This window comes from Pectinophora gossypiella, chromosome 21, assembly GCF_024362695.1.
Source record: "Pectinophora gossypiella chromosome 21, ilPecGoss1.1, whole genome shotgun sequence".
Classification (NCBI taxonomy): domain Eukaryota; kingdom Metazoa; phylum Arthropoda; class Insecta; order Lepidoptera; family Gelechiidae; genus Pectinophora; species Pectinophora gossypiella.
In genome coordinates this window covers 12,137,033-12,157,552 of record NC_065424.1, presented here as the reverse complement: position 1 = coordinate 12,157,552, position 20,520 = coordinate 12,137,033, and the positions used below count along the sequence as shown (strand labels likewise).

Sequence of the window (20,520 nt, the reverse complement as noted above, 5' to 3'; positions counted from 1 at the left end):
TATATATATTCAGTAGGTAGACAGCGCGGCGTAATTTTAATACAAAAAAAAACTTAAAATAGATATTAAAGGATTAGTAATTAATTTAAAATTATGTAGTTAGTAAATAATGCTAAAGTTAGTAACAGCATTGTAAACAAATTATTTTAAAAGCTCAGAGTAAGCATACATAAAATCATCTAAATCCATGTTTAATAGAAACTGTTTTAGTTTAAAGTTGATGTTCTTAACATTATACGGCTGCGAGTTCAATATTCGGTCTCTAATGAGATCTATCTGCTGTTGCACTTCGTCTGGCAACTTCTCATACATTCGGGGTGCAATAGAGGAAAAATGTCTGCGTGCAGCTGCTGTGCGTCTGAAGGGAGTCACAAAGCGCCGCACAGTGTGAGCGCGTAAAATTCTTACAGGTTCGCTATCAGGTATAGCCGTAACATTCTTAGCCAGGTAAACCATTACCTGCCAAATATACAATTGCCTAGGAGAAAGTACTTTGCTCAACAAATATAACTCCGTTGTAGGGAAAAGTCTAGGCTTTCTCAAGATTATTTTTAGATTGAGCTTTTGTGCCTTCTCTAGTGGGTCCATTACTACCCCACAGCAACCACCCCAGGACGATATTCCGTACAATAGAATGGATTGAGACAATGCACAATAGACTGTCATAAGGGTCTTAGGATCCAGGACATTTCTAAGTTCCAGATATATGTACGAAGTTCTTTTAATCCGTTTCGCAATAGCCTCTACGTGCTCATCCCACTTCAAGTGCTGGTCAATTAGCACACCGAGGTATTTAACGCAGTAACATCTATGTAATACTGGACACCTGCAAAACAGTCCCTGTTGTGGACCTTTAAAATAACCTCTTGCTTTGCTAACCCAGCTCTAGTCAACGAGTAGCACATATAGGTACTTTTTTCTTGATTTATGGACAAAAGGTTATCATCAAACCATGCTTACTGCCTAAAATATCAATGTAATTTATATATTTATGTATATGAAACACACTGGTAAATGGTAAATGGAGATTATTTTATATATTTTAAAAATACTTACTTATATACGATATATGTACTTAGTAATTCGTTTCAAACTTTTTATTGTCCCGGTAAGAGATAACTACACGTTAAAACCTGTTTACCCTGATAGGCATTACGAGCGTGAGGTATACCTGTGTTATTGCAAAAAAATAATCGTATAATGTCCAGTCCATACATTTTACTTAAGTTGAAAGAATCATTCTGTATAATTTAGGCACATTCCGCGATTCATACATATGTATACACAACCATACATACATTCATACATACAGACGGACATAATGCCTTGATAATAATGTGTGTAAGTAACGACGCGAAGGGTAACGGAAAGGAAAATCAGGTATTTTTGGAACAGGTGACACAAAAATGTTGGCAAGTGAACTTGAGCCGCAGTCTACATGGGTTCTGTATATAACCTACGTAGGATATTCCCGTTCAAAATTAGACACAGGAAAACGACACTCGTTGATGTCTTTTGTATGGAAAATGTATAAAATGGTGATATATACATATATTTTTTAAATTAATTTATTTATTTAGGGAAGTGTGTCAGGATCGAAGCGCAAATGGAATTCCATAGTTTTTGCTTACCCCGGGGGCATATAGTTGTGAGTTTATATGTATGTATGTTATCATAATATGACACATTTCCTTTGACTATCCCAAGGCGATATAGTCGTGAGCTTATGTTTTATCAAAAAATAAGTGTTGGTGGTGGTTTTAAATCACTTTGTGAGACTGTCCTTTGTTTGGTAAGGACTTTTCAGGCTTGAATCACCTGATTATCCGAAAAAGTAAGTTGATTCTGTGCTTCGGAGGGCACGTTAAGCCGTTGGTCCCGGCTATTAGCCGTAAAAAAACACATCCACCAACCCGCAGTGGAGCAGCGTGGTGGAGTATGCTCCATACCCTCTCCGGTTGATTGAGAGGAGGCCTGTGCCCAGCAGTGGGACGTATATAGGGTATTTATGTTATGTTATGTTATGTTATGGTGGTTTTAATATTACGTCAACGGGCCCCCAATCAGGCTGCGTCGCGACTTCATCACGTCGACCCACATCCAGACACCTTTGAGAGCGACCGCCTCGTCCCCACTCTATACACACCACAACATAAAGTGACCGACACACTGAATAATGACAATTACTTTTTTTAACACTACTAACACTACCAACGACCTCCGTGGTCCAATCCGTAGGTCCTGGGTTCGATTCCCGGTGGGAACATATCACAAAAATTACTTTGTGGTCCCTAGTTTCGTAAGCACACTACTGGCTGATCACCTGATTCCGTGCTTCGGAAGGCACGTTAAGCCGTTGGTCCCGGTTACTACTTACTGATGTAAGTAAATAGTCGTTACATGAGCCATGACAGGGGCCTTTGGCGGCTGAATAGTAACCCTGACACTAGGGTTGATGGGGTTGGTAATCCACCTCACAACCCACACGATTGAAGAGATTAACACTACTGGTTGTAGATCGAAGAATTAGCTACTGTTTTAAAGGAGAATGGGTAGTAATGTAGGCCCCTGATGTCCTGTACGTGTCCGTAGAAGGATATGTCAGAACTTTGAGGTTTAAAGAACAACTTTAACGATCGTTTCAGAGCTTTTACTATCTCCTGATGCACTCCTGGGTCCTCTGTCATAAACTGCCTATATACGTCCCACTGCTGGGCACAGGCTTCCCCTCAATCAACCGGAGGGGGTATGGAGTATACTCCACCACGGTGCTCCACTGCGGGTTGGTGGAGGTGTTTTTACGGCTAATAGCCAGGACCAACGGCTTAACGTGCCCTCCGAAACACGGAATCTTCTTACTTTTTCGGAAAATCAGGTGATTCAAGCCTGAAAAGTCCTTACCAAACAAAGGACAAGTCTCATAAAGTGATTTCGACAATGTCCCCATCGGGAATCGAACCCGGACCTCCAGATCGTGTGCCTAACGCTCTAACCACTAGACCACGGAGGCTGTGGAGTCCTCTATGAGCATTATAAACTTATTGTAGTATTTCTTGCCTTCATAGAGTAGTATGTTGAAGACTGATTACTTAACTAAGGAGAGAGATATCTTTTGTAATACTTAACACAGTTTGCATTACAATACCGATGTTTAGGATTACAATACCCAAGTTTAGAATTACAATAACTAGTATTTTGAATAGAATTTTTTATTTTTAATTGATTGATTTATTAGTTTTAGGTTTACGCGTTAATTATCATAATTAAAACACATAAGAACTGTGTACCCTCTTTCTTTCATGGCACTTGCAACAGTGTGGAAATATCGGGAGTCTCATATCCCTGATTTAAACGCGATAAGAACCCGTTATTATGTGTTTTAATTATGATTTATTATTATTTGACATGATATTAGACGATAATATACTTAGTATAAATGGTGCAATTTAAAAACACACTTTTCTATCGCGGGAACCAATATAGGAAAAAAGCAAAAAAAAATGGTTATTTAAAAAAAAAACACTTTCAGTTTGTGTCTTAAGCTTTACAATAACATATTGCCGCGGCGTGCAGTATTTTAAAGTTTAAAGAAGCCAATATCATCGCTACTTTAAACGAAATGTCACTGGCCGCATATCGGTCCTGTGACTGTTAATGTTATGTTACTTATGTGATTAAAAATGGCAACATGTTACGTAACTACGGCGATTCTCAGACGACGAATAATACTACGTATGGAACGGTAACTCTTCGCCCCGCACCAATTCGTATTGGCCGCCGACCTCACCCCCTCTGGGTCTTTAAGTCTTAAATGACTGTAAGCCGTTTAAAGCCGGGTAAACACCAGGGTTGATGGGGTTGGTAATTCACCTCACAATCCACACCATAGAAGAAGATAAATCCGCCATGACACATGAAACAGGTGAAAAGTAGTGTTCAAATTGAACTGTGAAAGTTTGGACGAATCTCATCAACTTTAGATAACTAATCTATAAATTAAATAAATAAACTATTTTGTCCATTGTATTCGATAATACCTTATGCTGCAATCATTTATATAGTTCTATATAAAAAAAATGTGAAAAGATTAAATAGTTTCTATACAAATTCCGTCACGCAATAATTCTCGATAAAGATCCAATATTTGTCGTTATCTATCTGACCTCAAACACAATAGACTTCAATGCTGGAAGTAATTCTGAACTTTCAATTTAGAAAACTAGAGATATAGGTACTTACAATGTCACCTATAACACGGCACGACACATTGGGCGCAGGACAACAATAATATAAGTCTATTCTAGGCATTAGCTGAAACATTTATTTTATAATTTGCCCCCTACTTCATAATCATCATCATCAGCCCGTTACCGTCCCCACTGCTGGGGCACGGGCCTTCCCTATGGATGGATAGGGAGAACGGGCCTTAAACCACCACGCGGGCCCAGTGAAAAAAAAGACAAAAAAAAATTCATCTCGAGCTCCTCCGTGCTTCGGAAGGCACGTTAAGCCGTTGGTCCCGGCTGGTCCGAAGCACGGAGGAGCTCGAGATGAATTTTTTTTTGTGGTCACCCATCCTATGACCGGCTTTTGCGAAAGTTGCTTAACTTCAACAATCGCTGACCGAGCGCGTCTACCGCTGCGCCACCGAGCTCCTCAACCCCCCCAACCCCTACTTATTATGTATTAATTTCAAAAAATGTAGTAGAGAATAGTTACAATAAAATTATGCCAAGTATATTTGTGGATAAAATCTCTCCTTATTCTAGGTTTAACTATTCCTAGTAAGTATAAACATTGAATAAGGATGGATTAGTAAGTTTTATTGGGTCGTAAGGATGGTACTGTCACGAGCATTAATATGTATACACTTTGGTACCATGTCACATTAACTTTCTTGAGAAATTGAACTGTAAGTCTCACTAAATGTCAAATATGTTAGTGCGACAGAGTCCTAAAGTGGGTACATTATATTGCTCATGACTGTACTGTTACATCTAGGGTACCGTAGGCAATCTGCGAAAATATCCTACTAGTTTACGAATTACTTCACCACGATGACGAGTCGAATTCTAAACGATGATTAATTGAGCTAACGTAACCAATATGGCGAAGGCACCAACGTGGCCACGCATCTCCTGTTATTATAATCATCATCATCATCAATTTAAGAGCCACGCTCTTGTCGGTGCAGCATTTTCCATGCTAATTTTTAGGGAAAAATAGGGCAGTGGTTTCCCTCTTGCCTTCCGCCCAGCAGTACTCTGTCTGACGCAAGTGGGATGACGCCCAGAGTAGTCCATTACAAAGCCATACTAGGACTCCTGGTTATTATAATAAACATATCATTTTGCCATATCAATGTCAATATTTTAGTTTTAAAATAACTTCGCGATAAGCCTTTTAGTATTGAGTTGTATAAACACTTGAATTAATTGCCAATTTGAACGAAATCAAAATGTAATCACGAGCAGAATCGAATCGTTTCAGCTTTAATTTGGTTCATTAGCTAACTCAACAAACGTTAGTACACACACAATTATATATTTAGGGCTGCCGTCTGATTCCTGCGTAAATAAATTCTAGACACACAACAACTGTGCTTTTTTCTTTTGTTTTTTTAAAGTGCAATACTTATTATTTAGTTTTTTGTTGGAATCTGGCCGCCTCTGTCATTCTTTTATATTTAAAAACCTAGAGATTTAAACACAGAAAAAGCTTATATCAGATATGTTGACTACTTAATGACATTCTGTATCACTTACTTCAGTATCCTGATCTTCATTTCCATCAAGACTCGTATATTCTTCATTGACAGGACGATTTTCTTCAACGTTTTCATTATTATCCATTCTGACGTCGTTTGCTTCACCATCTAATATTCTTTCTTCACACGAAGACCCGTTGTAAGCTCTTTCTTCAGCATTTGGGTATCGTAATTCCAATCTTATTGTTTTACTCGAATCTTTATCGATTCTTATGTTCAATTCCGTCGGGACTTTATCGATTATGAAATTAGTGTTGTCTTGAAAGCTTTTAGCTAGTTTTCTTTTTAAATTTTGCGGTTCTGGATTGTTTATTTTTAAAGTATTATTGTTGGCAAAGGAACTGTCTTTCGCTTCGAATTCGTCAACTTTCTTGCTTTTCATGTCAAAATTCTCGTTGAATATATCTTCGACGGTCAAATTCTCTTGCTCCGTCATATTTGGTACATTCACGCCGTTCATTTTGGTCATCTTGGCAAAAGATCCAATGTAATTGGTCGCATTGTGTTTAGGTACCGACCATTGTTAGGTTAACATAGCGTAAATTATTATCTATGGCTTAGATGACCGCTGGAGATGGCCAGTTCACCGTGACCCTTAGGCTTAATACTGGCTGTAAGCTACAGTGTGTCTTTCGAAGGTCACGAATGGCTGGTCATACAATATCGTAACCGCATTGGGCAACCTATCGTGAACTTTTACACGATTATTGTACTGCCATTACGTTTCTTATGAGAATTCTATTTTCTTCCAATCGATGATGTTTCTGTCCCTCTCTGCCGTATCGCTGTGTCACTGTCTATCTAATCATGCTATTGTTTACTCATCTCAGACGATATAGGAAATTGCCGCATCCAATATGTGATTAACTCCGTATGATAGATCTTGAACAGTAATCTGTGTAATCACTTCATCGGTTTTTAGTTCAGAAATTACACAGTAAACATTTTTGGAATCGGCAACGATGTTCGTAAATGCGTGAAAAAAGAACTTATTTTGTATAAAAAATAAATTAAAAAGCACTGGGTTATAAAAGTAAGTAGGTACACAATTACCAATAAGTTTTCAGCACTAAAGATTTAGATAAGTTTAGTCTGTGTAAAAAATAAAAAGTGCCTAATAAAATCACATTTAAAAACACACCACGTAATATAAATATAATAATTATCCAATTATTTACCACTTTCATTTATATATCCAGTTAAATATCAATCTTGAAAACTAAACTTCAGTCACCAAACGCGGCACTATAAAACACCTTTTTCATTAAAAAAATAAAATCACTCTTTTTGACAGATATTATTCGCGCTCTTTTTTCTGCTTCTTTTATTATTTTTTTGGAGATTTTTGGCCCGGTTGCACAGGCCTTTAGTCCGAATTATTTAACTTTCGTAGTATTTTAGAGTTATTCTAGCCACGTGAGCGCTGCGGGCGGACCGCTGGAGGCTATCACATGGAGTGAGGCCCCGGGCTGATAAACGGGGGGCAGTACACGCGGAGAAAACAGATACTGCCTTCAAGATTTATTGTCTGTCTGTGCTTAGTGCCATTGCCTGGTGGAGTGGAGTCCGTATTAAGTTTGTGCCAACGAGTAATAGATATAAGTATTACATTTAAAACAATAAACATAAAAAGAAAATTATTGAAAAAGAAAGCATACTTATATCATTTTGCGGTAATTAATATACCATGGATGGATGGTTATGTGGGTCGTTCTTCTTTTTTATCGACAATGATCTGTCCTTCGCTCTGATATGTTATATGTTTTAGAATTTTATTTATTCTTTCCATTGTTCAAAAATATAGTTATCTTATTATACTTAAAATACTAGCGAAATACTAATCGGTTCCTCGATTAGTGATTAACGTAGCTTGGTTGTTTTTCACAAAATTCTGTGACAGAGTGGTAAATCGAAATGCTGTCTCCGATGAAAAGGGCCACTCTGTCACAATATATTTTGCAATGCGCCTGCAAGGAACAGTATATTACCAAGATAAAGAGAAATACTAAATACTCCTCTACAGACACATCTCTATATGATGTTTTTTTAAATATTTATTGCCGTTATAATGAAAGATGTTAAATCCGATATAACGAGAAAATGACTTCTTATTGTCGATAAAAAAGAAGAATGACCCATTTACGTTTTAACTTAATTCATGAAAACGTAATTCATGAGAATCAGAGAACGAATATACTAAATTTAAATCTTACTTTTTTAATGAACTTTGAAAATTATTGTAACTACTGTTTTACACCGCTCAGTTACCTATTGTAAAAAATACTTTTATGTACTTACATATTTATTCAGCAGGTGTTTTACAGTACTCAATTCTATAGAAAGTATTTTTATGAAATAATTAAAGAGCTTTTAAATGTTCTTTAATTTCAACATATACTGTCCGAAAGCTTTGACCAAAATGATTCTGTAACATTGTTCCCCACTCGACCACTTCAATGTATGTATGAGTATGTAGGAGTTTGTATGTATGTATGTGTTTGTATGTAGGTTACTCACGTTGGGTGCGTGTGCGACGGCGAGATGAATTTATGAAGATACGGAGTCTGAAAACTATTTGCATATAATAATAACCTGTATCGGAAGTTTTGTAAAAAAATATGTAAAAAATTTAGTGGTTTTTGCTTTTAGGCAAGCATTTACTATAAACTGCCATCGTTAGTCCCACTAGTGGGACAGGCATTGGGGTAACGAGCATTAGATAAAGGGTTTGTGAAGACATCTAGTCTTGACAGTTTCATCATCTCCCTAACATTACCCCGTTTTTCACAGGGTCCGATTACCTAACCTGAAGATTTGACATGTCCGGTTTTTTACAGAAGCGACTGCCTGTCTGACCTTCCAACCTGCGAAGGGAAAACCAGCCCAATACAGGTTAGGTCACATACCAGCGAAAACGCATTTCTCGGGAATGTGGGTTTCCTCACGATGTTTTCCTTCACCGCTGAGCATGTGATAATCATTTATGATCCTAACATGAATTCGAAAACAAATTCGACAATCATTGGTTTAGGCCTGTGCTGGATTCGAACCTGTGACCTCAAAGTGAGAGGCAAGCGTTCTACTGATTGGGCTACCAAGGTTCTTCTAGTCTTGACAGTATACGTATTTATAAAGGGGCTTTTTGGCGGGAAACGGGAACGGGACAGTTGCTTTCTTCATTGAATAATCTAAATAATTAATACGAAGTGGTGTTTTGTGGTTAATGATCGCATTAAGTTAGTCGGAAGACATTCGCGAGTGTTATTATATTGGAGTATTCAATAAACAAAGTGTATCTGCCTATTTTCGCTTCGTGTCAGGAAGCCGCTTCATAACTCAAAAGTTTATGCGGACTTTTGAGTTAATTCGTTTGGGGTTCGGAGCAGGAGTCTACTCCGAGGGTGGGGGCTTAGGTTTCATCATCATCACCTTTCATCATTTCATTAATCATCAAGAAACAAAATACGTCAGACATGGCTGTATGGGCATAGTTCCCTTTGCCTTACCCTTCGGGGAAAACAAAAACAAAAAATATTTATAAAGGCAAAACTATCGAAGTTTTGGTATTTGGGTTTTGGTGGTGGTTTGTTTGCAACCGATTTTGGTGGGCAGCCCAGCGGTCCGGTAGTCAGATGACATTGTTTACAACGGCGGGAAATTTGGGGATGCAGTTAGCGCAGGAACGGAAGGGTGGTGCAAAATGGGAGAAGCCTATACCCAGCAGCGTGTTGATGCGACCAACGGCGTATCGTACTTTCCGAAGCACGGAATCCTTCTTTTTTTCGGATAATCGGGTGATCGACCTTTAATGTCCTAGCCAAACGAAGGACAGTCTCACAAAGTGATTTTTATATCAAGTGTTATTGTATTTTGTTGTGTGTTTTAATGTTTTTTCAGGTGATGAGTTCTGCCTACCCTAATAGGGGTTGCGGACGTGTGTTGTATCTATCTATCTGTAATCTGTTTGTTATATTATCACAATCGTATATTGAAGCAAAATAAAAATAATACTTCTTACATTATGGTTTTCCACAATTTCCATACAAAAGACTTCAACGAGTTTCATTATATTTTAAAAAGTTCTAATTTTTTTTGTCAAATAATGAAACGTACTTTTTAATTGTTTAAAAATTATACAAAACGTTTATTAGCTATCTCAGTTATCATTATTTACTGTTTATAGGATGCAATAGTAAAAAACCAAGCAGAGACTATAGAATTCCATTTGCTTCTATCCTGACACACTTCTCTTGCTTCCTTCTAGTCTCTGCTTACCCCGGTGGGAAATAGACGTGAGATTATGTGTGTATGTGTAAGCATGTAATACTTATTAAACACATATCATACCCCCGGGATCTTAGATTCACGCCTGCATCCCTGAAGGGGTAGGCAGTACACAACCATTCCCACTCCTCGCCAGCTATATTTAAGTCCCACGTAATAGGGGGCGAGCCTATTGATAATTACCGGGAACAAACCCTGGAAACCACGTGATATCAACTATACATATATGGTCTAAACATTAATATAGGTGTTAGTGACACCGTAACGAAAACTTTGAGGGACGATTCAGAGCATGATTCTGAGTTGATATCAAGTGAAATTTTACGTCACAAAAGTATTTAGTATAGACCTGAAATAATTTACAAAAAAAACGCAAAAATAATCTTTAATTTTGCGACGGAAAATCCCACTTGATATTGGTCTAAATCATTCCCTTAGTATTCGTTACGGTGTCACTAATTCCCTGTATTTGTATGTAATCAAAAATATGTACAAATATAATAATATAGGTTAAATTGTATTTCAATGTAATAACAGTAGCTAAAAAACCCATAACAGTCAACCACCTACTTAAAAAGAAAGTATAAAGGTGTGTCAATGCGTCAAAAGTAGTCAAAACCAACAGTTACCAACCCACTGTCCACTAGTTGTCAAAGTTCAACACATCGTGGGCGTAGGTCGGTGGTCAAATGGTCACTAACTCTACGACTTGTCAACAAACACTCACCGTGTCAATGGCTTATGACAATAATGATTTAACTGTTAACATTTAAAGTAAAGATATTGTTAAAAATACTAATCGTCGCTTTAAACTAAAGACCATGTAAACGCCTTTTTAAAAATCACATCTCTTCAACAGTACATCGATTTTATTGAATTAATTTTATTTCGTATAAATGACCAGGATTGAAACTACTTAGCGTGTGTAAACGTTTAGTTAACAAAAATCACATCGAGGCTTTTCACTATAAAGTGACGTTTTATGTAAGTTTCCGTTTTAACAACTAAGTTATGTTGATGTTTTGTTACGTTAATGATGTAAAAAAGTTATTTTAATCCAGCTATTTGTTTTCTATAAAATGTTTTTTTTTGTAATAAACTTCAGTGATATAAAAGTTATGAAGTATTAAAAAAACTATGGTTACTACTGGCGCCATCTAGTTGTTATTAATAAAAACGATAAGCGCCACCTAGTATCGAATAGAAAAAGTTGTTCAGAGACAGGTGAGATGTGTAGTTTGAATAAACGATCATAGATGGCGTCACGAACATATTTCGAATTGTTTTTCTTAGATTAATCATATTACGTTTTGTTTATAAAAAGGGTATTTTCTAGATATTTAAAAAATATATACAATAATTCATGTAATTATTTAGGTAATTCAATGAAATAAAAATGATTTATAAGTCATGAACATTTGGCCACGCTGCTAACAGCGCCATCTGCTATCGAGTAGAAATATTAAAATAATGGTTCTATTAAACTTACCCAGGTGGCATTACTGTCGTTCGACACAGCTTGGAAGGTGGGAACACAGCGGAATGTCATTTTAACTATTTTTGTTTGTTTTTCTTATAACTAGTTTTCAGTGTCTGCAAGTGAACTCCTTGTCACAGCTTACCTAGAACAAAACAAAACACTTACTTAGTGATGCATAAACATGTTTTTATGAGGTTATTTTATATAGATTTACCACGCACGGGATTTTTAAGTTATTTAACGCTTAAATTATAAGTCAATCAGCGTTATAGTAGAAAAGAATATCGACAGGTCGTCAAAAGAGACGGCCCACCTCCTCCATTACGATCTCAGTTTGAAGACTATTGATTTATAGATTACACATATTCTGACAGCATAATCGGTATAATAATAGTCACGTTGCCACAATATATCGATGGTTTTATGGGTACCTTAGGCTATTCGTTCGGTTTTAAATTAGATATATTTGGGTGCGACATGTAATAATGTGGGTAATGGTAAGTTTAAAGACTTTCTATTTATTAGAATTGTTAATTTGACGTTTCACTTTGCACAATATAAGTACCTACTATTTTTTTAATTAAAGACAAATATATATTTAATATATTTTTTTAATTAAAGAAAATATGTTTATTTATCAAAAAAAAAAAGAAACCGTAACGATCAAATACTAAAATAAATAAATACCAAATTGGAGATGTCCTTAGAAAAGGTTCAGTAGGAATCGGCGTGCGTGTATGAAACGATTGATGAATGTGGAGGAAGCAAGAGAAGTATGTCAGGATTGAAGCAAATGAAATTCCATAGTCTTTGCTTATCCCGGTGGGAAATAAGCGTGAGTTTATGTATGTATGTATCAAAAAAAACATAAACGTGTATATATTACTAGTGGACCTCGCACTAGACTCAAAAAAAGTTTCTATTCTATTCTATTCTAGGGAAACCCTGTATCACGGAGGTCCTAGACAAGGTAGAAACTGGCCACTAAAAAGGTCATTTTTCTCATCTCATCATTTTGCTGCGGCTTTCGTTTCGTGTGTCCTATACCTTGTGGAGAATAAGTGGTCATGGTGCATTATTTCTGGGCTATCAGTTCTTGTCGATCGTTTCGCGAGATTTTTTCAATACAAAAGTGCTATACTTACGTACAAAGACAAAACTTAAAAAAATCTGACTCGGACGGGATTTGAATCCGCAGCTCTTGTCAAGCCGGGACGAGCGTGTTAAGGAATTTGAGGCAAATAAGAGCCCGAATATCCGATCACTGATTACCATGTACACAGACATAAAGTAAGATAAAAGAAAAAAAGGCAAAGGAATTCAAGGCACGCGAATAATTACAACAGTTCTTAAAACTATGGTTTAATGCGAGCACAGAAACATAATCTCGCAAAAAAAAACAACATAGGTCCATTCTTTTCTGTCCGTCTTTTCACCTGTACGATAGAGCATAAAATTGATTGAAGCCCCGCGATTTAGGGATCCGTGGCTGATGAGACTAAAACCTCAACTGATCTACAATTGTGTCGTTGGTACTTACTGTTGGAACTATGAAAAAAAAGTCTAAAACGACAAAAATATATCTTCTATATTGTTATATATATTTTTTACTAAAATGTAATTTATCAATAAGCTCGATTATACCGTGGGGTGTGCATAGCTATTATAGCATAGCTATTATACACCTCTACCTACCCCTTTGGGAACAGAAGCATGATGCTGAGTTGTGTTATATTGTAATTTGAAATAATATTCTCTAACTTTATGTTTATATTTTCGTATGCTTATTTAAAAGCATTAGCTATAATATAGATAAGACTCAGCTTACTAAATCAAATAAGTGCACTGCAAAAACCTTGAAACCCATACGGAACTCTCGAACTCTACATCAGTTTCACTTTTACCGTCTTTTTTTCTGACACAAAAAGTTGCCCGCGCATAGCCCGCGGGCTGGCACGGGTCAGAGTCGAACCCTGGTCCTCGGATACTGTTTATAACTAACATAACTACATTTCTGCGTGGTTCCTGTTCATCATATTTTATAACACATTGGTCCAGTGGTTGAGCTTTAGGCTCACGATCCGGAGGTCCCGGGTTCGAATCCCGGTGGGGTAATATCACAAAAATTACTTTGTGATCCCTAGTTTGGTTAGGACATTACAGGCTGATCACCTAATTGTCCGAAAGTAAGATGATGCGTGCTTCGGAAGGCACTTAAGCCGTTGGTCCCGGCTGCATCAGCAGTCGTTAATAACCATCAATCCGCACTGGGCCCGCGTGATGCTTTAAGGCCCGATCTCCCTATCCATCCATAGGGAAGGCCCGTGCCCCAGCAGTGGGGACGTTAATGGGCTGATGATGATGATGAAGTAACAAGAAAATAAAAGTTTCATGCCCGAAAATCTTTCAATATCCCTACGGAACCTTCAAACTCTAGCGCAATTTCACTCTTACGATCTTTTTGTTTCTGACACAAAAAAGTCTTGTTGCCTGCGCATAGCCCGCGGCCTGGCACGGGTCGGGATCGAACCCTGGACCTCGTACTGTATAACTGAATACCTCACAGTAATATACGACGTGGAGTTAACAAGCTCGATGGTGCCGGTACATCTTTATTACTTCAATTGCGTGTTCTATATGTTATTTCTGTTTGGGTGTAGGTATGTTTAGATAGCTCATACGGCTATTGCTTGGTCGAAAGGAATATTAAATGTGTAAAAAATATCATAAATACAACACATATGATATGACCAGTGACGTGCCAACCGGAGGGGGTGTGGAGCATACTCCACCACGCTGATCGACTGCGGGTTGATTTAGCGCACCCTCCGAAGCTCATTTAACTTTTTCGGACAATTGGCTATTTGACAGTGTGCGGATAAGTATTTTAAAACTATACAGACGATATTCGAGACAAACTTTTGCAGGTTCACCGATGTCTGTATTGCAATGTTTATAACATTGTTTTTATAAGAAAACAAATAAATAAATAAAATAAAATAATAAATCATATCTCTTAATAGTATTTTATGCAACAGTTGTATAAGAAGGGTCAAAAAATGCGAGTGGCGTGAGTTGCGATGTGAGCCTTGGCGAACATCGCAATAAGAGACGCCACGAGCATTTTTTGACCTAGTTATACAACGTTGCATACAATACTTTTTCTACGACGACGTCATTTTTCCTTTTTATTTTATACTTTTTAGTGTTTTGAAACGAAACACAAAAATTTTCCAATTTATTTTCCAACGCGCGGGAAAATGGCGGCAAATGTATACTTTTTTTTTATAGTATATCTATGGCACCAAACAAAGTAAAGGTGCCAGTTTCCAGGTCAAAAAAAAAAACAACAACAATGCTTTTTTGGCGACATTATAGTACAGTTACACTTTCTAAACAATGCTTTTATAGGCCATAGAGCGTACACTTTTTCAAAGAGTTTAATTATGTATGTACTTATATTAGACTTTTTGGTTATTTAAATGCCAGATTAAAGTAGAGGAGTAGAAAAAATATTTTATTTTCTCGAAAAAGCTTTATATAATAGAATAAAACATATTATTCTCCAATTATTTTAAATTTCGCGCGAAAACGGTTGGTCACGTGATTACGCCCAGTGACGTCACATTTCAACAAAGAAACTGTCAAACAGTATAACCTGAAACCTGACAGATAGCTTTTGTTTATTTTGTGAAATATGACGTCATACGAAGCTCAATCATGGCCGCCCGTGTTTCGGATTTTGTAATACACAGATAAAAAACGCATTTTTATTTTGTAAAAATAAACTTTTTAAAAATTATCTTTTAAAAAAAGAAAACTATTGGATAATTATCGTTAAATGAAAAACTACCATATATCCGACATATTTCATATTTTATTGTTACAACTATCAAGTAGACAATTAGGTGATTGAAGTTTCCTCCCCTAAACCTCTTAGACCCTGTAATATGTCACTTAAAACATACTAAAGAAATATCAAAACGCCATATTGTTATTGCATTAAACAAAGGCGCCGTACCTTTAATAACACACTTAATCCACACACAATAATTTAAAAATTAGCGTCCAAACCCCAAAATCTGTGTTCTCAACTAAAATATTAACTAAAACCCTTCAAAAATCCGTCTCTCGGACGTACAACAAAGCTTATAATTAGGACAAACACAAATTAGAGGCGCGGTATGTTTTTATTAGTGAATTCTTTGGAAAAAGGTCGACCATTATGCGTTCGCGCAGACTGTCGGCTAAACTATAGTGTTACGACGAAATCCGGGAAAGTCGTGACTGTGGTCACGCCGAATTAGGATTTATACACGTACCTGCGTAAATAAACGCCCTTAATCCTTGTGGGTTGGGCAGTCATTAGTTAATAAGAAGTATTTTCGTCCTAACAATGTAGAACAGAAGAAATTCAAATTCAAATTCAAAAATATCTTTATTCAGTAGGTAACACAGTTACACTTTGAATCGTCAATTTTTACATAACGAACGTCTCATCCGCCTAAAACTACTGCAGCTTCTCACAACCTGTATTCTTCTGTAAAAAGAGGTGAAGAAAGCATGCTAGGATAGATGCAAATGGAATTCCATATTCTCTGCTTACCCCGGTGGGAAATTAGCGTGAATTTATGTATGTACCTATGTATGAAATATTGTAATTTGTGATCCCTAGTTTGTTCAGGATATTGCGTGTAGATCACCTGATTGTCCGAAAGTGAGATGATCCGTACTTCAGAGGGCACGTTAAGTTTGTAGTCGGTACATGAGCCATGTCAGGGGCCTTAATGCTCATAACCACCGGGTTGATGAGGTCGATCATTGTTCTCACAACCCACACGAGATTTGTTAATTAATCTCTAAGCAGTATTGTTACTATATACATGTGTAGTCAGTCACATTTTTTATTTAAATATAACTATTTTGTTTCAGGCATTAAAGTCCAGCTATTTCGCGTTGGTACAGACAGACACCACGAAAATCCACTTACTTACTACTATTAGGCTAGTATCCAACTGGTCAAATCAGTGACTTTTTACTAAACGTCAAAACACGAAATTACTATGGAATTTATACGAAAAAGCACACCGTGACGTCATTAAAATTCATAAATAAGTTAAATAGAAAAAAGAAAATGATTTTTGTTAGTTTTAGATCTGTCTTTATTTAGTAAACAGAATTTCATAATTTATCTTGAACCTAGTACACGGCCCAATCATGAAACACCATTTCGCTTCTTCCATTCTCATCAAAACCACCCTTGACCTGCCTTTCTTCAAAAAATCTTGAATTTGATTAGGAAATCCGGACAAAATTAATATTTTAAGGTATACTTACCTGCGTGTATCCGAATTTCGAATACCGAAGGAGGTAATCTATTTACGAGAGCAATTTTAAAATTATGTTCTACAACTAATATTTCAACCTAACTCATCAGCTACTAAAAATGCGTAAACGAAAATTAACTCTTAACTCTTTAACGATCTAATACAAACCTAGTGACTTACATTCTAAAGTCAAAATTCGTAATACACCTTTCACGCAAAACGGAAGTCAATAATTGTTCTTTTATTAAGAAACGACTTAAGTTCAAAAGGTTTGTATAAAGAAAATTGAATTTTGTAACGTAAAAAGTAGTGTTGATTTTAGTTTCATTTTAGCGATACGCGTATTTTAAAGTTGGTAGCGTTCGTTTCAACATTCCATTGCTTTTTTCTTTACTTTTTAATTTAACTGTTTTTTTAATTTTTGACTGCCAGTGTTTAGTTTTTACTTTTTTCTGACGCTATTAAACTCACTGGAGTTTACTGGCAATATTGGTACCTACGGTTTGTTTTTAAATTGGAGCGAAATTTGAAAATGGATTGGGTGGTCCTTTTGTTTGACTTGTGTTTTTTTTTGATCGTGTCAATCATTGTCTAATTATTTAATTTTATAAGTATGTATTTTACTTATCAAATATTAGGATTTTTTTTAAAATGTTACTAATTTAAATGATGCCAGACCGTCAGAAATATACAAACTTTGTCATGATCCGAGGGCGCTATGATTGCATATTTATTTTATCTCATTGGTGTTTATATGTAATTACTTATATAATTTTAAGTTTTAAAATTAGCTGTCTTTTTTGTGCTTATGGTAAGTAAAGGATGCTATGCAAAGAGTTTTTATATAAAAATAAAATTAAGTTTTGTACACTAAATTCAACAAAAGAGTTTTCAATTAAATATATTATTGCTCACGAAGGCTGCAGACTTCAGTATGTCTCGTGTAAACTTAAATAATCGTTTTTCCACCTTCATTACCACTTGCGTTAAAATCCAATTCATTTCTGGACGTTTCGAGTAACAAGTTTAAATAGAACAAAATTATGTCTGCAGTTGAAACATCTTTATGTAAAGGAAAATAGAGTTTGTAGTTAAAGATTTGAGTCGTATGCGGTGGAAGGTAAATGTTCAGGAGTTGGAAGGATTAGAGTTGTGGCATAGAATAAAGATCAATACGTGTAGAACGGTAACACTCCGCCCGCACCAATTCGTACAGGGCGCCTACCTCACCCCCTCTGGGTCTTACTTTAGTCGACTTTCGTCTTTAAGTAGTCGGCCTCCGTGCTCCAGTAGTTGAGCGTTGGACTCACTATCCGAAGGCCCCGGGTTCGAATCCCGGAGGGACCATATCACAAAAATCACTTACTGATTTTGTGATCCCTAGTTTGGTTAGGACGTTACAGGCTGATTTGTCCGAAAGTAAGATGATCCGTGCTTCGGAAGGCACGTTTAGCCGTTGGTTCCGGTTACGATTTACTGATGTAAGTCGTTACACGAGTCAGGAGCCTTTGGCGGCTCAAAAGGTCCAAAACCGAAACTTCTCTATCCTCGTATAAAACCAGAGCCTGCATCGCCCCGCGCCACTCTAGCGCGCGACATTCAATCCTGCGCGCACGCATCCATCACGCGACCACGCCCCTCCAGTGATTACCTCAGTCCACGCGGGTTAGACGTCAAAAATAAAAGGTAAATGGTTTAGGAAAGGATTGTTTAATGTAGCCTGCCTTTTTTTCGTCTAAAAGTATGTAAGTTTAAACATTGTGGCTGTGGCAGAATAAAGAATAATGCTAAGTATACATAGAACGGCAATTCTTCGCCCTTTTCCCGACGACCCGATTACTCTAGCCATAGAGGCAGCTAATCAGCTCGCGACACCGAACACTTCAGGACCCCGATACCGACCCCGCCGGCATGGTCGACGATTTCCCTCAATCAGAGCTTATCGTAACCCACTAGGGTCGATTAATTCTTTCGAATATTTTTCCTCTCAGACGACGCCCTGAGCTGAGGTTCGCGCCCAATTGGGCACCCTCAGGCCTGTTGTCTTAAACGTTGTACCGGGTGAGAGCCTTCAGCGCTACCCATTTGTCCGACCAAGTAGTTAATGCCATCTGCGGCAAATCTACAATAAGTCACGTCAAAAATATTATAATCTTATTCGCCGCTCTTTGACGTTTAGGAAAAAGTAACTGTTTTGACTAGTTCGAAACTACCCTATTGGGCTAGTCCGAGGTACGGTCACGAGCATTAATATGTATACACTTTGGTACCATGTCACTTTAACTTTTTTGACAAATTGAACTGTAAGTCTCACTAAACGTCAAATATGTTAGTGCGACAGAGTCCTAAAGTGGGTACATGATATTGTTCATGACTGTAGGTACATCCATCGCAAGCAGTGAAGTGCGGTTCCCGGCGGGTTTAAACTCTTTAATAGGATAACTGGCTGGTTTTCTTTTTCAAATTGTTCTTTCTTGTACTCTGGTCAGTGTCTTGTTTATCAAAACTCACAAGCTTATTACAAGTCCTTGCAAAAAATTTCATTTATTACAAGAATGTATTTATCAAAACTACACATGTAAATTACACGTTACAAGTGTCAATATTTATTTCACAAGTATATTTTACAATTCCTCTACTTTTTTTTGTTAAACGTAATTTACATGTACTCGTTAACTTGTAGCTTGTGAACTTGTAAGACTTGTAAGTTTTGATAAACACGGCACTGGTCTTATCTGCCTAAAGGTTAGGTAATAAAGTTTCTTTTACATATTTACATACGAGTAACTTTGTGAATCTTCCAAGTTAATATAATTTACTTATCACCGTATTACGTGCCGGGTAGGGTGAGTAACTCAGTGGTCGCGGCCCGTGCCGGCCGGTCACGATTCGACCCCGGTCGCGGGTAATTGCTCGTGAAGGTAATAAAGTGAAAAATTGCATTTTTTTCCATTATAGACGCCACATACCACACACACATTACACACATTATATTACGCACACACACACACACACACACACACACACACACACACACACCCACACACACATATTATTTGACGGATTATATAGCTCACCACTTCCGTGATGGCGTTGGTCTAACAGGAGGCTCGGTAAGGTGTGGGTACTTAGTTCATCTTGTCATCCACTACCCCAATTGGGTAAAATGAGCTTGTATTATTGTTTGTTATAATTATAAAAAAGAAACATAAATTGGCATCATCTTCCTAGCATTATCCCGTTTTTCACAGGGTCCGCTTATCTAACCTGAAGATTTGACAGGTCCGGTTATTTACAGAAGCGTCTGCCTGTCTGATCTTCTAACCCGCGAAGGGAAAACCTGCCTAATACAAGTTAGGTCATATATCTCCGAAAAATGCTCTTCTTGGGAATGTGGCTTTCCTCACGATGTTTTCTTTCACCGCTGAGCATACATGATAATCATTTATGATCCAAACATGAATTCGAAAACAAATTCAACAATCGTTGGATTAGGCCTTTGCTGGATTTGAACTAGCTAACTCAAAGTGAGAAGCAAGCGTTCTACCAACTAGGTTACCACGGCTCATAAACAAGTCAGCAATTAATAAAATAAATCATCTCTGCTTTAGAGCAATAAGGTCGCCCATTTGTACTGTTGCTAAATGTTTGTATGATTTGTT

At 37.1% G+C, this 20,520-nt stretch overlaps 1 protein-coding gene across 1 annotated transcript in view; it reads right to left on the bottom strand.

Annotated features, from left to right (window-relative positions):
* Positions 1 to 20,520, bottom strand: part of LOC126376606 (transcription factor AP-2-epsilon) — a 97,075-nt gene that overhangs the window by 57,201 nt on the left and 19,354 nt on the right. The window contains exon 2 of the mRNA XM_050024102.1: positions 11,541 to 11,668. Coding sequence (XP_049880059.1) covers positions 11,541 to 11,600 — 60 coding nt within the window. The 5' untranslated portion in view covers positions 11,601 to 11,668. The remainder of the gene's footprint in view (positions 1 to 11,540; positions 11,669 to 20,520) is intronic.